The sequence below is a fragment of the Balearica regulorum genome, chromosome 17, assembly GCF_011004875.1.
Source record: "Balearica regulorum gibbericeps isolate bBalReg1 chromosome 17, bBalReg1.pri, whole genome shotgun sequence".
NCBI classification, from domain to species: Eukaryota; Metazoa; Chordata; class Aves; order Gruiformes; family Gruidae; genus Balearica; species Balearica regulorum.
The window spans coordinates 10,803,277-10,824,641 of NC_046200.1; the positions used below are offsets into that span (position 1 = coordinate 10,803,277).

At 49.1% G+C, this 21,365-nt stretch overlaps 2 protein-coding genes across 2 annotated transcripts; one reads left to right on the top strand and one right to left on the bottom strand.

Annotated features, from left to right (window-relative positions):
* Window positions 1-59: 59 nt before the first annotated feature.
* On the top strand, window positions 60-12,745 carry SMARCB1 (SWI/SNF related BAF chromatin remodeling complex subunit B1). The gene is made up of 10 exons (XM_075770238.1): window positions 60-290; window positions 1,966-2,077; window positions 2,757-2,786; window positions 4,101-4,230; window positions 4,827-4,964; window positions 5,635-5,762; window positions 6,351-6,517; window positions 6,963-7,153; window positions 11,286-11,417; window positions 12,376-12,745. Exons 1-10 carry the CDS (start codon window positions 75-77, stop codon window positions 12,413-12,415), a joined length of 1,284 nt encoding a protein of 427 aa, XP_075626353.1. The 5' UTR covers window positions 60-74; the 3' UTR covers window positions 12,416-12,745.
* A 2,347-nt stretch (window positions 12,746-15,092) lies between these two features.
* DERL3 (derlin 3) lies at window positions 15,093-20,035 on the bottom strand. Its single transcript, XM_075770239.1, has 7 exons — window positions 19,877-20,035; window positions 19,665-19,730; window positions 18,949-19,022; window positions 18,498-18,591; window positions 16,862-17,057; window positions 16,282-16,372; window positions 15,093-15,722 (listed from the first exon to the last, which is right to left on the bottom strand). Exons 1-7 carry the CDS (start codon window positions 19,967-19,969, stop codon window positions 15,614-15,616), a joined length of 723 nt encoding a protein of 240 aa, XP_075626354.1. The 5' UTR covers window positions 19,970-20,035; the 3' UTR covers window positions 15,093-15,613.
* Between the last annotated feature and the right edge of the window lie 1,330 nt (window positions 20,036-21,365).

The window sequence follows — 21,365 nt, forward strand, 5'->3', positions numbered from 1 at the left end:
CTCAGGCGGGCCCCATCCTCGGCCGCGCGCGGAGGGGCGGGACCAGGACCGGGGAGGGTGGGGCGCGCCGGCGCATGCGCGGAGCGGCGGCTGGAGTAGGCCGCGGCGCCGCCTGTGGTGGATCCCCCTCGCCGCCGGCCCCCCGGGCTCCCCCTCAGGACGCCGGGCGCTCCCGCCGCCCCCCTCCCGCCTCCGCGATGATGATGATGGCGCTGAGCAAGACCTTCGGGCAGAAGCCCGTCAAGTTCCAGCTGGAGGAGGACGGCGAGTTCTACATGATCGGCTCCGAGGTGCGGCCCCGCGCACGACGGCCCGGGCGGGAACCGGGCCCGGGGGAGCCTGCGGGGGGCAGCGGGGACCGGGCCGGGCCGGGCCGGGGAAGCTGTCGGGGCTCTGGGCTGAGGGTGGGGAATGGGCTGAGGGCAGCCCTGTCGTGGAGGGCAGCGGCCTTCCAGCCCCTGCGGGTCCCCTGTGCCCCCGCGGCCGGGTCCGGGCTCTGCTCGAGGGCTGGAGGGGGAGCTCTGCCCGAGAGCCTCCGCTGTGCTGGGACCAGCGCTCCCAGTCAGGGCGGCTCTGGGAGTTCAGAGAGACCGGATCCTCGCCTGGTCGCAGCCTGAGGCCCTGCTCCCTGATACTCGTGAATTGCTGTAGCACGCTTGTTGAGAATGTTGGGTTATTTGACACACCGTGAGGTAATTAAGTCCACAGCTAGGCCTGCGTGCTTAGTAACAACACCAAAACCAGCCAGCGCAGCTCCTTTGGCCTTCTGCAAATGAGTCTTGCCAACAAACGCCGGGGTGCAGCATCTTATCACCTCAGGGTATGTGCTGACACTGTATTCTCTCATGGCGAGAGGCAGCTCTGCCTCCCTGAAGGCTGGCCTTGTCAAAGCAAGAAACGTTTGTGCTTCAGCACCAGGGAAATGATCACAGTTGGAAAGAGGAGAAAAATGTTTTAGCCCCAGCCTTGATGTAAAAAAAGGAAATACTGGATAAGTTAAAGCTGCCAGCTGTGTAGGTTGAGCAGGGACTAGAGGCTCCTCACTCTCTCTCTTGTGAAACGTAATGTTTGAAAGAAGAGCTGTAACTGCAATCTGTGAGATTGCCAGACCAGACGTGTGGAAGGGGAAAAAGGGTTGCCTGTTTTGTCTACCATTAATTTCTGTCTCTTGGTGAGCACTGGAGAGCAACAAATACGATTAAAAATTACCTGAAAATAGATGTTAAGATGAAAATAAGTCTTGTCAAACAAGGAATAAAAACCTTACTAGGTGGCAGTCTGCCAGTGTACTACCAGTCTAAAAATTTGATTTCAGAGTCTGGAAATAATTCTGTTGTTCAGCAAGTCCTGCTGTAGCCTTCAGCACAGGTGAGGATCTTGTGCCAGGAAGAATGGAACTGCTTTACAGTGGTTCAGTATATTTGAAAGAGGATTATCGGCAGCGATTGCATTTTACATGTTCAAAGGATTTAAAACAAAATACAAGTCTCCGGGCATTTGCTGTATTCGAGCAATGTCTAGATGGCATAGAGGTTCAAAGTAACAATGATGATTGTTGGAGAGCTGGGTATCTGGTTTGATTTAATTCCTACTGAGCATTGTGCGTTGAAACAGAAATTGAAGTAAAGAAAGGTTAGGTTGTTCAAAAATACATGAAAATTGCATGGAGTTTTTTCCCTATTAAATGGATTTTTGTCAATGCATGGGAGGTTTTTTCATATTGGACTAGTGAAATAAGTGCTGATAAAAATTTTGCTTTGTGTATTGCTGCAAAAATTGTAGTGTTACATGATGTCAAACCCAGTGCAGTCAGTCTATCATGAAAAACAAACAAAAAAGTCCTCTTGGGAGGTCCCTCTTATCATTACAAAGAGCTGAATTTGTTTCAGCTTCTGCTAAAAATCTCTTATAATGGAATCCCAGGCCATGCTGGAACACCAGGCCATGTCTCCACTTTTCTCGTAGGTGGGAAACTACTTGCGTATGTTTCGGGGTTCCCTGTACAAGAGATATCCCTCACTCTGGAGGCGACTAGCCACAGTAGAAGAAAGGAAGAAGATAGTGGCCTCTTCACATGGTGAGAAGATGAGCAAACATTCCCAGTCATGTTTATCTGAAACCTGAATTTTTGTCCTGAAATACTGTCTCTGGCAATTCAGAAGCTTGTGCACCTTTAAGGCTGTGTGAATCACTTCAGATTGCCCCAGCAATGGAGCACTCTGCAGCGGTGGCACTAGTAGCTCCTGGTTTAGCCTAACAACAAACATCAACTGATCAAAAATGTTCTAAAATTAAAACCTCCATCGTGGCTTTCCTGGGGTTGCCTGCGTTCATTACAAAGCAAAAGCAACATCTCAACATTAATACCACATTCCAGAAGAGGCTTTTGTAGACAGAGGGGTATTTTTGTCTCTTTTGTCAAATAGGCAGGAATGTTGCAAGGATGCCCCATTGAAAATGTGCATCTTTGCTTAACTTTGCCTCTTGCATGGACTGAATATTTATGTCTTCCAGAATTTGTTGTGGTGTGGTGTTAGTGATGTGACTGCCACAGTGAGAATATAGCTGCCTCAGTGTTATTTTTGGTGGGAGACTAAAAACAAGCTGTTAAAATTCTTAGCAATATGACTTGTACACTCTTTAGACTAAAGCATAATAAAAAATAAACGGTTCATTTTGGACTTATGTCTCTTTCCTCCAAGTATCCTGCTGACCTGTTGCTTTTTCTTTTTTTTCTTTTTTTTTTTTTCCAACAGAAAATCAGCGGTCCCACAGTCCCAGAAGATGTAAGTCTTATCTGTGTGTTATTCTTAGCTGTGCTAGAGGAAGAATCTCCACTGTGACCTTTGGTGCTGTTACGATATATATTAATGTCTAATCCTCTTCCTCTGATCTCTCCCTGTGGTCCCTAATTGTGCATCCTGATCACATGCTTAACTCTTCTTTCTCAGGACTTAGCGGGACTCTCAAATGCAGATGGTCTCTGTAATTCACCAAGAGCTGTCCTGAGGTTTCTCCACCTTTCCCAAGTCCTACCAGCTTTCCTATTGATCATTGCCACTCTCTTTCCAACTTTTAAGTCCACTGAGGATTTATTGTTTTCTGGGCTTTACTTCCCAGAAGGCTGTGGAAGAGATTTTACATCATTTTGGTAGATGTAGGTGTGCAGAGTTAAACCATTTGATTGCAAAGGGCAGCTCAGGGTAGGAGAGAATTGTTTTTCTCTTCTTCTCCTTAAGTAAAAACACATTAGCTTTAAAATTTATCTAATAATTATGAGGTTTTAAGGACTTTTTTTCTGAAATCTTGTTTTTGTAGCATTCCTTTCCATCTTAAGTGAATTTCATAACAGAAATGACCAGTCTGTAAGTAAGTTGTACCCTGGAAGAATGAGGTTCATCCATTGGTAGTACCTGAGTGAAGCTTGTGTAATTCCTACCCTCCCTGTGTCTTTACTCTTAGTCCAAATGAAAGATGTTTTTAATAGATTGTGAACAGGATAGCTCTACAAGGTAAAGAGATACTGATGCCTTTTGCAAATCTTGGCTCTATCACTATGCAATCATTCCAAGGTGTTACACTGCTTTTGTCTCTTGAAGTGTATTTCTTCTCTAGGCTTCGTGGTGGGGATTGCCATGTGTTACCTAAGACATTCCACCCCTGCTCCCAAGAAAGTCATGTTTATTTCTGCTATTTAGATGGATGTCAAAACCCAATTATATTTCTTTAGTGCCAGGCACCATGGCTGAGCTTCTGGTCGCTCCAGTGCAAGTAACCTACCCCCACAGCAGAACATCCTGGTGTGTGAGGGAGAGTGAGTGGAGGCTTCTGGCAACTCAGAAATGGCACTGGAAAGTTTTGCCATCTCCACTTATCCAATGTGTACAAAATCCCATGTCAAAACCTTTCTTGAAAATTAAATGTCTACGAGAAGATAAATGAAGCCCAAAGGACTTCAGGGGCGCACACTCGTACCACCTGGTAACCTATTTTAGTCCCTCCTGCAGCGTCAGGGAGGGCTTTTCACTGTGCAGCCTATTAATGCTACATTGTTATGTAGTACTTTTCCATGCTAATTATTGGCATCTTTCTGGTAATAGATCATGGCTACACAACATTAGCCACTAGCGTGACGCTGTTAAAGGCCTCTGAAGTGGAAGAGATCTTGGATGGAAACGATGAGAAATATAAGGCAGTGTCTATCAGCACAGAACCTCCTACCTACCTCAGGTAACCAGCATCGGTGAGGGCCAAGATCAGACTGGAGCTGCCTGGAAGATGTCAGCTTGGGCAGGCAGCGCAAGAAATTGCATAAACCCAGGCCATTGTGCAGGGGGGTGCTTGCCAGTCTGTGCTAATGGTCGTTTGCAGTGTTGGGCAAAGGAGGATCTCCAGAGGGTAAGGATTGGGTTACTGCCCACATACAACAGGAAGAAAAACAAGTGTTTGATGATACAGCTCTTTTTGCAATTACTGCATTCCAGCTGTAACAGATGTTTTGCAGAACACACTCTCTGCACGTACTGCCTTCTGGAGACCTCACATTTCTCAGCAGTCCTTTTATAAAGTATAGACAGAAAATCTAAATATGAACTTAGTATTTATAAATGCACCTGGATTCATATCTGATGAATAATTGTGAGCTGGAGAATGGGCTTCCCAGAGGCTAGTGTGGAACATGAGTTCTCAGTGGAACAATATTGTTGAAGGTTCCAGAATAAAGTAGCAGGAACTAATAATAGGACTTAAATTTTAAAAATTATACCATTCCTTAAGTAGTAGCAGTGGGGCTCAGGGGCTGCAGTTTAACATATGGTCTCCTTCAGAGAGCAGAAGGCAAAGAGGAACAACCAGTGGGTGCCAACCCTGCCCAACAGCTCTCATCACCTGGATGCAGTACCGTGCTCAACAACAATTAACAGAAATCGCATGGGCAGGGATAAGAAGAGGACATTCCCTCTGTGGTAAGACAGCTTCCTGCTTCTGAAAAGTGGAAACGGTTATTGACATCACACACTGCCAGGGTAGTGCTGGTGTGTTGTTATAATGTGATTCATCTCAAACTGACAAAAGACCTACAGGTCACTATTTGGAAGTTCTTAGTCGAACTGTGTGTCTTGAAGCTCTTCCTTAGAGCAGCCAGCCACAGCTCAGAGAAGAGGCTTTCCTTTTGTTGGGAAAATGGTTCGTTCTTTTCCTGATAAGTTTCTTCTACTTCCTGGTGATTGCTGGACAGTTGTCATTTGAGGAGCCTGCAAACCCTCTCTGTGAAGAACAGACATATTCCTCTCACTGACATATTCCAGTAATTTTGATCTAATGTATTCAATGGAAAATGCTGGTGTGGCTCATGACTTTTATTTTCCATTATAAAAGTTGAGGAAACCAAGATAAAACGTAATCCTGGAAAGCTTCCTAGTTTTATTTGCAGGAATGTATTATGATAGATGCAATAAAAGGTGATAAACTGGTATTGGTTGCCATAGCCCTGTAAGCTTGCGTTGAGGAGTCTGTCTAAAGACTGATCAGGGAGTTGAAGTGTGGGGATTGCTTCCAGCAAACGTTGCCTTCCCTCTATGGATGCCAGATGTATCGTGCTAGTTGCATATACTGTGTTGCTGCTCTTTGTATTAGCTTTGATGACCATGACCCAGCAGTGATCCATGAGAATGCATCCCAGCCGGAGGTTCTGGTTCCAATCAGGCTTGATATGGAAATTGATGGGCAGAAACTCAGAGATGCGTTTACATGGAACATGAATGGTATGTAGGAGGGAGAGTTTCCTGAGGTTGGGGAGATATAGTTGTATCCATCACCAAATATGAAGAGAGAACAAGCATGAGTGTGCGTGTCTTTGTCCCATATACACAAAATTTAAAGCTCTCCCACTTGGGACTGTATTTAGCTCTCGTCTCTTAGCAAATGCTCTGCCACTTTACATGGGTTGCGGTCATTCCTGGACACATGTAATCTGAAGAGTTTAACTGGCCCATTCTCCTGACCCCATTCATCAGATCAGCTGTCCGAGGCTATTCTGTTAGCTGAGATACCTTAAATGCAAAACATCTGAGATGCTTTAAATATGTAACAGTTAATGTGCGGCTCCTTTATGTGGATTATTACACCATAGCTATGTTGTCTCTATGGAGGAAGTAAAGAAGGCTGTAAATCCCTGTGTCAGTGTGTGCAGGTCCTTACAAACCTGTAACAAAACACACTTTTAAAAGCAAAAGGTGATGCATTTGGGATTCCCTTTGTCACGCTGTGGGATAATTTTGTGTATTCTGTAAGTGTCAGACACTGATTTCTAAGAAAGTTAACAGTGTGTGTTTATTCTTGTTCTGCATCAGAAAAGCTAATGACTCCAGAAATGTTCTCTGAGATTCTTTGCGATGACCTGGATTTGAATCCTCTGACCTTTGTCCCTGCTATTGCCTCTGCCATCCGACAACAGATCGAGTCATACCCAACTGACAGTATCCTAGAAGATCAGTCAGACCAACGAGTTATTATTAAGGTAATGAAGGAAGGCAGTAGAATGGGAACTGAACCATGTGGGTTTCTCTGGTTATGTTATGGGGGAGGAAGACAACAAAGTCTTCCTCAGAGCAAAGGAGTTCTTAATTCCAGTCCTGTGTCCAGATTGCATTTTGTCCTTCATATTGAGAACAGAACCAAGGTGGCAGATTACTAAACATTCATGTGCCAGCCCCTGAGATGATGAAATAGTTCTGTTAAAGCATTGTCGAGTCCTTTTGGAAGAACTGAACCTTGGTGAGCAAAGCTGAGTTGTCTTTGTGCTACTGGAATTAAGAATTCAGTTAAGGACCTCTGCAGATGCAGAGAACTAGGAGTTACCTGTCTGCTGCTCTTGTCCAGCCTCTGCCTCCTCAGTTAAATTACCTTTGACAAACTGTTGGAAGAGATGGAAATGAATGACCTCTATCTTCCCTTCTCTCCAGCTAAACATCCATGTAGGGAACATCTCCCTTGTAGACCAGTTCGAATGGGACATGTCAGAGAAGGAGAATTCCCCAGAGAAGTTTGCCTTGAAGCTGTGCTCAGAGCTTGGCCTGGGTGGGGAGTTTGTCACTACTATTGCCTACAGCATCCGGGGACAGCTGAGCTGGCATCAGAAGACGTACGCCTTCAGGTACAGAACTGTCATCTTCCTGGTGTGGGTGTGTGTTCTTACTTCATGGGAGTTGGCATCAATGGATCTTAGAACAGCTGACCCAGTGCAGAAAGTTTCAGTGGGAATTGGTCCTTATGGCTTGCACCCGTTCTGTCTGTTAAATTGCCTGTGCTCCGGTATTTTTTCTCCTTTTGGACGTAATATGTTCCAGGACCAAATACTGATGAGATGTCAGCTTTTGCTGCAGAATGAAAGGCTGCTGTAATTAACAGTGACTGAATACCTTGTGTCTCCCTCTTTTAATGTTTGCTAACGATAAGCAGAAATACATTTCTGCTTTGTTAGCTTTGCCTGACTTGGGCCATCCACTGTCTCAAGCTTTGGTGTTTTGAACTGACTGATCAAAACTGTAGCTGTCTGCCCTGGCTGACATTGAAGTTGGCTTGATCACAGGCCCTTCTCACAGCTGGAATGCAGCAGTGTCAGGTTTGATTAGTCAGCTTTGTAATTTGTCTCCTAATGATAATCATTTCCAGTTGTGCAGTGTTCTGTGGCGAGTTACTGTACTGATGTTATCCTCAGCATGTTGCTGAGTCCGCAGGCTGTAAGCATCCTTTAATATGCGGTAGGAGGTTTTTTGACCTCAGGTCATGGTGACAGTCGAGAGAGCTCGAGGTTCAGCAAATGATGTATTTGCAGAGGTGAGGAAATGGTAGTGTTGACACCAGCTTTGCAGAGGTCAGTCCAGGGAAGCAGGATGACCTGGCTGGGCAGCAAAGGGAAACCTGCCCAGCCCTGTTCTGCCTCAGGGAGAGGGTGATGAGTAGTTGGAGTGGGAGTAAGCAAGGAGGAGCTGGAGGCTGTGGGGCAGCTGCTGCTGCTGTAAGCTGTGCTCCTTCCTCTGTGAAGGTTTCCTGTCTGGTCAGCCTATTTTGGAAAATGAGCACTGATCTGCTCTGGACCAATTGCTCTTCCACTAGTCTCACTCCACTTCCTCTGGAGGTTATTTTTATCCTGAAAATCTTCCATTGCAACTACTTGGTTCTAAAATGATCCCCAGAGCAGTTCATATTTGAAAATGGAAAGGGACTCTTTACCACGTTGGAATTAAACTCTTCTACTGAAACTGTTAGATTGTGCATCCATCCCACTGACATCCTTTCTCCTCACGGAGGTGGGGAGATGACTTCTACCTTTCTGTCCACAACAGCAGACTGATATTTGCAGATCCAGCATGGGACCACATCGAACTATAACAACAGAACAGTGAGTGTGTGTTCCTGAGAAGATGGGAATCTGATACCTGTAGTTCTGCCTCTTCTCCCCTGCTGCTGAGCATATAACCATGATGGAGTGAGCTAGCACTGTCTGCCTTGTGGCCTGCAGCAGCAGAGAGTGAAGGTGTCCCTGTTGGTAGACACAGTCCTTGAAGCCAATGTAAAGTAGACTTTACTCTGTAATTTAAGCTAGCTATGGCAGGGAGTGAGTTCATTTCCGTAAGGTTTAGTAGAACTTCTTGTTGCCTGAGCATTCGCAGGAGTTTGAGCTTCTTCATATCCTGTTTGAAGTAGAAAGGCAGCCCTGCTCACACCATGCTGGCCAGGAAGCTGCCTTTTCTACTCACAATTTATTTACCTCCCCAGTTAATTTACTCTGACAACTTTTTAGCATACTGCCTCCCAATTTACAGGGCATTTGTTCCTAATTCTGGTCACTTGGTGTGTCAGAGCCAGGCTTTGATTGTGGTTACTAACTGTTCTCCCTCTTTCTGATGTTTCTCCATGTATTGCAGATACCTGAGTTAAGAAATTAATTTGTGTACATCTTAACTGTTGCAAGGGGAGTTAATTTTTGCCTTTGCTTCCTATCAGTCTTTGTAACTCACAGCAAGTAAGGTTTTAGTCAGTGCCGCCCAGGCTCGCTCATATACATCAGATTAATGCCAACTTCACACTATTCTCTCTAAAAACATATATCTGGCCATAGTTACTAAAGAGTGCTTCCTTTTTAGGGGTAGTTCAAACACATAGATTTCAGGCCTTCTTTGGACTGTTGCAGTATTACAAGGAGGAGAATCAAAAACTATGAAGGGAAACCCGACAGAACAAAGTACGTGGACATGAGCTATTCAGGGAGGAAACAACATCTAATTTAAACCTTGTTTTGTGTCATAGTACCAACATGCCCTCCTCTTCTTTTTTCTTCCACTAAAGGAGTACTTTTGAAAGTGATTAATGATGTTTGGGTTCTGTGGTTGGTTAGTTCCTGAATTCCCAAACCACAGGAGTGGTGGTTGCTCCAAAGTCATTCCACTGATGTAAGGAAAGGGTCTGCTTTAGATGTATCAAAAGAACCTTAATATCTCGAGGGACTGGGGGTTTGAGAAGTCATGTGCCTCTTAATCATCTGAGGGAGAGGTGAAACTGTCTTTTAGTTGATGAAAGCCAGGGCAGTTCTTGCAGCTGGCCTGCTCTGTGCAAAACAAGGAGAGCCTGAAGCCCAGTGGAAAGGGCAGGACTGGAAGCAGATAGGTAACCGATGCTTATAGGCTTTTCAGGAGGACACTGTGCTGTGATGGTTTGCACCTCAGTGCTGAGTGTTTCCAGTGGCAGCGCACAGCACTTCATAGCCAGGGTTTTGCCTTTGAGACCTGAAGGATGGCACAGGTTCTCTCACATCTAACCCTCATGCCTGAGGAGTTCCCCTTTCCACAAGAAGACGTTCCCCTGCCCTGCTGGCACGCCTGTGACAGTACTGCCAGAGGCTTGGGCCCTGGCAGAGGGACTGTCCTGCTGCTCTACTGGGAGTAGCGCAGCTGACGGTGCATTTCAGTCATTCTGCCAGCAGCACTGTCGTCTTGATCAAAAAATAACAGGGGAGGGGGAGCTGTCTGTCTTTGGAGGTTGGGAGGTGAGGGAGGATGTTTTCAGTTTATGTTTGATTCTGTGCTACAGAAGTGTGGTGTCTGAGCTGGCTTGCAATTAAGTTACGTGCATGAGGCTGGCTTTCCATCCCGTTTCATTCTAGTGGGTGCTCAGTGTTGAGCATAGTAAATGAGGTAGCATTTAGTCTGGAATGTGTAGCAATCTGGGGCTAAGATGAAATTCCTGTGTTTGAGTGTTGCTTAGTGGATGTCAGCAGTACTGGAAGTATATTTGACCCAAGCTTCCTCCCCGGATCAGATACCAAAGGCTCTGGATTAATGTTTCATTGTAGCATTACTTTGAAGACTTGTTATTCTAGATTGATAGCTTTGATGCAGACATTGTCTGTTCCCATGGTGATTAGCATTTGAGTTCCTTCCTGGGGGAATGAGAGGGCAGCCCACGAGCGCTGAAATCCTGTGCACAGAGGCATGTCCCTGGGGAGGGGGCCGGATGCCTGTGCACACCTGCTGGAGGGCTCCTCTTTCAGACACACTTCATGCAGCTTGGCCTGAGCCGTTTTCTAGAACTGAAAGCAAACATTTACATTCTGAGGCTCCTCTGTATTTATGCTGGGCTTCCGGCTCTTCTGTCAATATTTGGGAAGCTACTCCTGGTCAGTTCCTGTTGACTTTTACTGAAAAGTGGCTAGTGAAGCAGTAAATATTTTTGTGCATGTGATAATACAGCTGGTCAGGGCAGACAGATCTCTTGAGGAGCAATCTTGTGATCTGGGACAGAAGCCTGGTGGTTCATGGCTTGTGCAGGGAGTAGTCACAGCCTCTGGTTGCAGCAGCAGGTCCTAAAAGACCACCCTTTCCACAGCAATTGGGAGAGCAATGCTTGTTCCACTGTCAGGCTCCTGGAAAGCCAGACTTGCCAGGGAAGAGCCGTCAGAGGTGTGCCAGGCAAACTACAGCTAGGAAGTCAGGGTTGCAGAACGGCAAAGCTAGACAAAGAGCCCTGTTAACAGTCCCTGCTCAGCTGCTGCTCTGAGAGGACTGTTAACAGTCCCAGCACTCACAAACTGATAGGAGCTTTGCCATCAGCCCCTGGTTACTTCTGGGAACTGGACTGCACTAAGTGGGGCTCAAAATGAATGCTTAAGCCTGAAACACTGTAAATGATGCTCTGTTCTTGTGTCTTGCGTCTGGGCTGGCAACCCAGAGGAGCACGCTGGGACCACTGATGGATGTTGCTTTGTTGCCTTCTGCCCCGCCATGCAGTGAGAACCCTTTGCCGACTGTGGAAATTGCTATTCGCAACACGGGGGATGCTGACCAGTGGTGCCCTCTTCTGGAAACCCTCACAGATGCCGAGATGGAGAAGAAGATCAGAGACCAGGACAGAAATACAAGGTGCTGCCACTCGTTCAGAAAGTTCTCTTTCTGGTCTGTCTCTAAGACAGAAGTTAAAAACTTTGATGTTTGTCTTTCTCTACCGAGAGCCAACTGGCAGGATTTCAAAATTGTACACCACAACAGAAACTCATATCCCTTTAGCTTCAGGATATTAAAATGTTATCACCTTGCTCCACAAACATTTAAGTCTCTAACCTCTCCTGCTTGAAGCAAAGCTTCCTTTTTTTTTTTTTCTTTCCTTTTGCCTAGGCTCTCTGCTTGTGCAGGGGGATTTGTTTCTATAGGAAGGCATTTATCAAAAATATTGGAGTTTCATGCACTGTCATGCTACCTAGAATCCTGCCACAAGGCTTCCTCTTATGTAGGGCAAAGTGCTGTTTGATGTAGGAATGGGCAAGCTCCCAGCTCCAGCCTGACTGATGCCGACCTGTGTGTGAGCATGAGAGCACCGTTGAGATTCCAGGAGGAGCTCTGCCTGCCGGAGATCCACTGAGCAGTGTTCGATGAGCAGGCGAGAGCACTCGCTCCTACTTGGTGAAATTGCTCCTGGCAGATACAAATGAACTGCTAGAATCTCTCCAAAAGATGCATTGTGGGAACAGTAAATATGCTGGCTTGGCTGTTTCCCAGGATTTTTTGTTTTGTTTTGTTTTTTTTACTGCTGATTAACAGTTTCATAATTATCTTGCTTCTCAGCTATGGCTGGCTGAATAGTTTTCAATACTGATTGGTTCAATCCAAGTTAATGAGCAAAAGTGCTCTAAAAGCTTTTGCTGAAAATAGCGTCTTAGCCTTATCACCAGGGGTACTCTCAGGTGACCAGGGAGGTCTGTCTAGGCAATAAACCTGTCTAGAGAGTTCACAAAGCTGCCGCGGCCTCCCCAGAGGTGTTGGTTTTAGTAAGACTTCACATGACTATAACACAGCACTTACTGTACCTCTCTCTCTCCCCTAGGCGCATGAGACGTTTGGCCAATACTGCTCCAGCCTGGTAATCTTCCTGTTGTGACACTGGTGCTCTTCCTACAGACTTTATCCCTATTCCTGTCCCCAAATGGATCTAGAATTGGCAGGGGTCTTTGTCCCTGAAGGGGACACACATTCCACTTGCCAAGAGTTCCCAGTACTGCTGACTTCTGCCCCCATCCCCTCCACCCAAATGCCACATAGCAAGAATGCTGCGTTAGCACGTGACCTAGCTGAGACCTGTGGCAGCTGTTGGAGCCCTTATATACCTGTGTGTGGACAGTGTAAAGATTCTTTTGTATAGGTGCAACGTGCACTATTAGGACAACTTTTTAAATAAAAGGAATGCATACTGCTTAGGTTGAGTTCAGTAACTTTGAACGGGTAGTGAGTCCCATTGTTCATGCTGTTCTGGTAACTGAGCAGTCCTGGGGCCTAATATTAATGCTTTTGGGTGTAACACTGAATGCTTGCATGCATTTAGTTTTCTTGAAGCATGGTGGAAACAGAGTGCTTTCCTTCAACAGATAAAACAGCCCGAAACCTTTTTGCTGTGGGGGAAAGGGAGAATGAGACTTAAAACTAGAAGCAGGAAATCTAAAGGACTGGCCTGTTTCTGCACTTGGTGCAGTCTGTAATGAGCTCGGTGAGGCATTCAGCTGGCCTTTAAGGGTAGAACAGTTTAACTGAAGTCACAAAATGAATTCATTTGCATCATATGTCAACCTGGTGTGTGGTAAACTGTTTTTTCCTGTGAAAACTGCAGCTGAAAAGCAAAAAAAAAATCTCTGAACAGGTGCAAAGGTTAAAGCCTGCAATGGCTGACTGAGATGCGGCTTCTCTTCAGCAAGTGGCTTTGCTGGGGTCATTGTCAGCACACGTAGCTGTCAGTTACAGTGCACAGAGCACCCAAAGCACAGTGGGTGTCTTAAATACCTTTAGCATTGCAGTGTCAGGATTTTTGCAACCCTAGAAATGACCTGTCTTTCCCTGGGGAGTTTAAAAACAGAAAATTCATTGAAGTGAGATAAAAAAAAAATCAAGCTTGCTTAAAAAACTAATTAGAATCTACCTTGCTGTTGAGGTACACTAGTTCTTTGATAGAGTTCCTATCATTTGCTGCCAGCACTGATGAGTGTTGCAAGCAGGGCAGATTTTGTTGGCAGCCTGACAGTTATGTTCAGGCCTTTATGATAAAGCCAATAGATTTTATGATCCTTGCTGATCCACCTACACTGCTAGCGCAGTCAAAAAACACTTTCTGGCCTTAATTTATCATGTTTAGACTTGAGTAATAGTATAGCCAGTTCTGATTCCTGGGTGGAGTTTTCCAGATGTTAGTCTGCAGAAACCAAAAACTTGCCATTTAGCAATAATATTATTGCAGTCTTATCCTTGGCTCCTGTGCCAGAGTGGTATTTTATCCATTATTCCTTACTGGAGAGGTTGAAAGGTTATTTCAGCAAGACAGAACCTGGGGTTCCTGCTGCATCTTGCCCTCCCATGTAGAACCCGTTTTGCCTCATGGACATACAAACTCCACCTCTTCCTGAGAACACTTCACCCTCTTTGTTACAATCAGGTGCTTCTGCAAGCAGCCTTACCAGGGAATGTGACCAAAACAAGTGGGCAACTGCTCTAGCTGTAAGCTAGCATCTGTGGTGTAATTTTTGAGTTTGTGAAGCTTAAAGTTCACAACAAGGTATGGACACATGAGGGCCTTACCAGGCTTACAAGTACCTGCCCAGGAATTGCACCTCCAAGCAGCCAGGGGCAAGGCAGGACACTCCAGTGGGCCACATCCTGGGAAAATGAGAACTTTGCCCAGCTTTCTCTGTGTGCAAGAACTATGAGGGAACTGCTGGGAGCAACTTTCCTGCTCTATAGTCATCACTCCTTAGCTTAATCTGGTACCCTAGCTAAAAGTGTAGCCCAGCTTTTGCACATGAAAGTCCCATCTCAGAAGCAATTTAAAATAGAACAGTGATAGACTCTAAAGGCAAATTCTTTCCAGGGATTGAAACACCAGCTCTGCATTATTAAGTCATGAGCAAAGCACCCAGCATGTACCTGTTGAGTCTGAGGTTGCATAGCCCTTAGTACCACTATATGTTAATCAGATGGTGGTTACTCATGTTTCTCTCCGTGGTTTTAGTGGTGGCTCACTAGCTTGTCTAGCTGAGCAGACAGCAACATTACCAACTGAGCTATCCTAAGATACGGTGTTTGCAGGTTTACTCCAAAGGCTTTGAGGTCTGGTATAAGCACATGTGTGTACTGCATTAGCAAGAGTGACCAAATCCCTTTAGTACAGCTGTTGAGGGTAGGAACTACCTTGTTTAGTTTTCCTCTAAAATTCAGATGTTTAAGTCTCAGAACTGAAAAATTCAGCCAGTGGAATTACACTGCATGTGCAGACAGCCTTTATTACTAGTGTCGAGTGCTACTTCCAGTCACTGCCTGGATGGAGTGTCCAGCTCTGTCCCCTGTCCTTTCCCAGGCAGCCCTCTCTCCAATAGACACCCCCCTGCCCCTTCTCATGCTCTGCAGTCTTACTGACAGAAGAGGGGAAGATCTTCCAGCTAGCATGAACTTTGCCTACCAAAAAAAGAAAAGCCCAAGCAAGCAGCCTGACAGTTTTGAGCCAAGTCCTGATGAGTACTAGTGAATCACTGCCTCTGCCCCCAGCAGAAATGGACACACAACTGAAAAATAAAGACTTTAATGTAAAGACTCCTTGGAAACAAAAACAACCAAATAAGGGGTTGGGGGAGTTGGAGGAAAGGAAGAGGCTGAGCTGCATTCTACCAGGTAGAGTAGGGAGTACTACTTCACTGAAAGCCCACAAAGAGGCCTCACAACAGCAAGAGCCAGGAGCGTTAAGTCTTTGTACAGAGGGTGAGAGTGACCTGGCACACACAGCAAGTCATTAAGAGCAAAAGAAGGAGTAACTGGTTTAACACCATTTGATACCTGTTCCCCACTGGGCAACAGAGGAGCCATCACACCTTCCAGCCCATCCCTGGAACCTCTGTACACACTCAGCAGTTCTTATGTGCGAAGCTCTGTGGAACCACTTGGTACAAGGGGAAGATGAGTTACCCATACAAACAGTGAAACATTACACATCAGAATGGCAACTGGTGTTACTCCAGTCAGATCTCTGGGCCACTGCGTTAAGTCCAGCCGGAAGAGAGGAATCTGGCCACATGGAGAAGTCCTCTGTGTTACTGTGGATGCTGCTGCTGGTCTTGGTCTCTAGGGTGATTTTCTGGACGATCCTCAGGGAGAGGGTTATAGTTGGGATCCTCTTCAGGTGTGTCAAATACAATCTTCCTGGCAAGGGACATGCCCGTCCCACCAGGCAGGTTAGGAAAGTGAGCTGAGGACAGGTGAAACCCCCAGCCCTCCTAGGAACGCTCTGGCCCTTCACAGGGCTTGGCTGTATGCCACAGCCTCCCACCTACTGTGCCAGCACCAACTGTCCTTTTGCTCAGCGCAACATGTAATGATGACAATACCTGCTTCCCTGATCTCTAGGTCAGCTTTGATCCTCAGCCTGAAGCAGAACATGTTCTGCTTTAATAAACTACAGAAATATATCAGGAAAAATCCTACCAGCATCTAGCATTTCCACAGGCAGTAACAATGCTCCAGTTCAACTAGCAAAGCTTATGGTGAAAGCAGTTGCTTTGCAGACCCTGTATACATGTGTGTATAATACACAAAATGCCAGTGCTTTCTACAGCAGAAGCATAAACTGTCGAGCTGAGACACTATGCACATGCAATTGCATCCCGCGGTCACCCCACACTGTCACAGTGCGGTTTGCTATGAGAGTGACCCAGGTTGGGAAGCAACACAGCAAAGCCCAGAAAGGATCAGCTTTACTTACAGGAAGCTGGGGGTTAACAGCAACTTCTTTCCTCCAGGCTGGTTGGGGAAAACATCTTCCAAGAAATAATAGATGTGACCCACTGCAATCCCTGGGGAGAGATGTCACCAAAGTCAGGCCCAGCTGAGACTGCTCTGCCAGCTGAACTGGAGCTGCTGGGATCTTAAGCAGGGTGAATGGGAATCCCTCAGCTGTGTACCCATGGCCCAGCTCCCACCAGAGCCACCCCTGCTGCAGCACCAGGCTGTTTGCTGTGGTGGGCGCATCAGTGGGCAGGGAGCCTGCCAGCCTGAGGGCAGTCCCAGGCACCCAGGGGACCAGACACAGCCCAAGCATCAGGCAGAGCTCACCATACCCAACTTCTGCCCCTGGGGAAGACACAGCAAAATGCAGGTCACAAGCAAGAGCTCAGGCACCAGGCTGGGCACCCAGCAACCTCAACCAGCTCACCTGAGGAAACCCACCACCTTAAATAAGATGAAACCAAGAGATGGTGCTAGTGCCCCAGTAGCATCAATGAGAATTGAGTGTTGTGTCTGCAAAGTGCCCTTGTCCCCAGCACCCACCAGCTTTGGCTTACCCAATAAGTCAATGATGATGGAGTTGCCCAGGAGCAGAGAGAATCCCATCAGGACCCAGGGCAAGAAGGGGGCCTGGAAGTTAAGAAGCCCAAAGAAGTTCATGCGGATATAAGGGTTCCTGCGACTCCACACGTACACCAGCATGATGGTGAAAGCCTGGCCCAGGAAAAACAGGCTGGCAAAGAGTCCAAATAGCTAGGAACTACCGAGTCAAGGAAAAATCTGCCCACCCTGTGCACCACCTTCAGGCAGCACAGCGTGCCTTGTGACTAGGAAACCCAGAACTCCTGGCAGCTGATCACGGTGTGCAAGACATTGCCCACACCACCAAACCTTTCCTGGGCCGGCTGAGATGTGCTGATCCCCACCACACACCGTATTTCCCCTCCCTGCCACCCCAGAACAAGACACTCTGGAGTAGCACATACAGATTGGTTACTCCTTAAGCTACTTTCTACAGCCAAAGACCAGGGCGCTAATATAGTCACTTCTCCAAAGTGACCATTAAAAGCAATCTTCAGAGAAGGAACTTCACATTGTTACAGCACTCGTGAGCTAGTTTTTAATATGTGCCACACATCCCATCCAGTATCACCCTTCTGCAAAAGAATTTCAGCAGCAAGATGGCTGTTGCCATTCACAGACCTCTTCTACAGGACATAGAGAGGCAGCCGGAGGCAGGAAATTCCCATCCTTGTTGCAGCTGAACTCTAAATCTACCTACAACTGAGCACATGGCTGCTGCAGGCACCTGGACACTGACTAGCCAAACACCCAGGGATGGCCAACAGCCACAAGAGTTCATACAGCTTCATGCAGAGCTCTGAGCCATCTGCATAAGGCAGCAGCAAGACATTCAGAGGAGGTTTTATGCTGGGAGGGGGGATATATTCCTCCCCATCCAGACTATTTTGTCCTACAATAAAAGAACTTCTTAAGAAGATGTGTGACAGTTATCTCCAGCCACTGACAGGTTGCAATGACAGAGTGCCAGGCTTGACGCTGCCTGGCATGCTGACAGCAGACAGCATGCAGACACCCCACTCCTTGTGCTTACGGCTCTGTGTTCTTCCCTTCAGCCGCAGCTCGTTTTTCTGAGCCAGCCTCATGCCAATCGTAGCCACGCTGCAGCGTGCTGCAGCTGAACGGTTTCTCACAGAGCATAACAAGGGGCTTCCTTCCAGGTGAGCTTCCTGAGCACACTGCCACAACTCCTCTTCTGGGATAAGGCCACCTGTCCCTTTGTCAGGTGCATCAGCACTTCCAGGCACCAACACAAGTACAGGCAGCTTCTCCTGTATTTTGCTTCCACTCTAAACATCCTGGGTAAGGCACAGGCCAAGCCTCTGGAGACAAAGGTGGGCAAGATGAGGAGCACGAGCTGTGCCATACAGCCAGAAGTTGCCCCTCCACCATCCAAGAGCCCCACATGCTCAGCAGAGCCCTCCCAGGCCTCAGGGCACAACAAGGCTCTGCCCTGTGGCACCAAGAAAGTTCACAAGAAAGTTCTGTCCTGCTCAGCAGGCAGGTGCCTGCTACAGACCACACAATACAGCCGGCACACAGAGTGCCAGCAGACAAACCCCACACTATCTCAGAAGACACCAAAGGGCCTCAACCAACTCAAAAGGATACTGTCATAAGAAACCCTCCGAAGAGGAACATGAAGACAAAGTCAGCCGTTCTTCCACGGAAGGAGCCTTCTTCTAGCATGCGGCAGTACCTGTACCTGAGAGCAGGAGAGAAGGGAGGGGTTGCAGTATAGGAAATCAACAGCTGGCCACCCAGTGTCCCCACAGCATGACTTTACAGGGAAAAAGCCATTTGCAAGCTATTTCATCACAGGAAGCTGTCGGCCAGGTGTCCAAGCCCCAGAGCAGAGCAATGCAAACAGTGCAGAGAAGGAGGTGCAGAAGGAGGCCACAGTTGTCTGGGGAACAGCTTCAGTTCAGACCAAAGAGCCAAGGGAAGAATCCACAGCCCTAGACTGCTGCCAAGAAAAGTCAGCCTGGGGAGGAAGATGGACAGAGGGAATTGCATCTCAGCCAAAAAGGGAGCAGAGCACTTTACTGAGACCAAAGGATACAGAAATATCATGTTGAAAAAGAAACTGAATCCCAGGGGCCCAAAAAAGAGGAAGTTGGTGATCAGCCTCCATATCTGAAAAAGAGAGAGGAGAGAGGAGGTGGACAGACAGGTCTCCCCCCCCATCACACATACCCATCACCCTACCCACTGGGGACGCCCGGTCACGCACCCATCCACTCAGAACTGCCCCATGACACCAGGCAGCCGCACCACGTTCACATGGGACCTCCCTCCATTGCCCACATCAGAGCGTCTTGCCCTTCCAGGTGTGAGGAAGAAGATTTCCCTACTTTTATGGAAGGGACAAACAGCCACGACTCAGCACCCAGAGACAGAGTAAATCACCGTTCAACCTAATGACCCCACTACAATAACACCTTCCCCACCCAGCCTGACATCAGCTGGCCAAACATCTCAGAGTCACAGGAAAGGAAGACAGAGGTTTTGAGTAAAGGACAAAAGGCAATGCCGAGATGGTGTACGGCAAGGCTGGAAAAAGTTATCTCCATCCAGGCATCTCTGACAGAAGAGGACACCGTGTTGGCAACCCAGCTCCCCCAACCAGAGGGGGCTGGAGCAGCGGGAAAGCAGCCCCTCGGGATCACACAGCACGCCCTGACCACCCTGGGGAGCGGGACACCCGGGGCCCGGCCTGTCACACCCACCCCTCGCTGGGAAGGGGATGCAGGGCCCAAAGCCCGGGCAAGGCCTCACCTGGAACTTCCTGAAGATGAGGTCGGGGTTGAAGTACAGCTGGAAGGGGGTGATGAACTCCAGCTGCTGTGGGAGACAGGCAGAGCAGCTGCCACCCGCTGCCCTCAGCCAGCGCCCCCCCCGGCTCCCCCGCCACGGCACCCCCTCAGGGACCCCGATCTCCCGCCACAGCCTCCCCGTGCCCCCCGCAGGGACCCCCCCCGCGCCCTCACCACGGCGGCGGTGGTGAGCACGCAGGCGGTGGTGTAGGCCCGCGTCACGGCCGGCATGCCCAGGTACTCCTGCGCGAAGCCCTGGTAGGCCATGGCGCACGGCGACAGCGCCCGCCCGCGCCGCGGGCCCTTTAACAACCCCCCACGCGCCGCCGCCGGGTACGCGCCCCCCGCGGGCCGCGTCCGGCCAATCCCGACGCGACAGGCGGCGCCAGCTGGCCAATCGGAGCGCGCCTCATGCCCTCGGCCTCCACCCGCCGCCAACCCGGAACGGACCCGCTGCAGCAGGTGACGGGCCGGGATGGGGAGAGCCCCTGAGGTACCGCCCCCCCGGAGGCGGGACGAGCCCCCGTAGCCAATGGCAGCGGGCAGTCCCGGTGACAAGTGGTTGAGGAAAGACGGGGAAGGGGGGGGGGGGAAAAGCAGGTCACGTGCCTCCCAGGAGACGGCCAATCAGCGGGAGAGAAGGGTGGGGCGCGCCGGCGGGGCGTGGCTGCGGGTGCGCGCGCTGCACGTGCGGCTGTGGGGCTGGGGCGGTGTCTGGCCCCGGCGCCCCCTGTGTCTCCCCCCGGGCCCCGGGGCTCGCCGTGCCCGGGCCGGTGGTCTGCCTGGCGGCGGGACCCTCCGCCCGGTCCCTGCGCCCGCGGGTGAGCTCTGGTCCCCCGCGGCCGGCCCCTCGGCGTGCGGCAGCCGGGCTGCGAAGGGGGCAGCTGTGTTAGTGCCTCAGCTGGTGTCACAAGGGCTCCGCCTTCCCTGATCACACGGGGCGCTGCGGTTCGGTGATTCCTGCCAAATCCGCTACTGCCTCTTGGCTGGAGCAGCCAGGTGCTGCCCCAGCTGCGTGAGAGGGCACCAGGCAGCGCAGGGCGGCTGGAAGGAGCCGAGGGGCGGCGGGTTCCACCCGGTGCGGTGGGTCAGGCTGGCTCAGGGGTACCGGGGGAGGGCGGCAGCATTTGCGTGCAGCTCTGGAGGAGAGAGCAGAGTGTCTCTGCTCCCCGCGTAACTGTCGAACGCGTTACAAAACACTCTTCGAAAGGACGATCTGATAAAGGTCTGCATAAACCTGACGTCCTCTGCTTCCGTGCTGACTGTGCTTTCCAGAGCTGGCTGCCCCGCTCGGGAGTCAGGCCTAACGTTACAGCCACCCCGGTTTCAGCCTGGTGTAGGGTTTCTGCGGGAGAAGGTCAAGCTGTCACCAGAGCCTCACTGAGCCCGGAGATTCCCCTTTAAGCCCTCACTTAATGGGAAGAGAAATCACCGGTGGGGGAGGGAGGTTTTGTGTGTGTTCCACCACCTCTGCCCTGACCGCTGTTTGATGAAGAACAAAGCCCAGCTGGAAGATGAGGGGACACAGGAGAGCAGGGGATGGGTTCCTGGGTGCCCTGGGTGCTGCGGTGCTCAGAGCCATCTCTGACCTGGCTGCTCTGGGGGAAGGAGATCCCGCTCCAGGTCAGAGCTGCGTTAGGGATCCTGGGAACGGAGTCGAGGG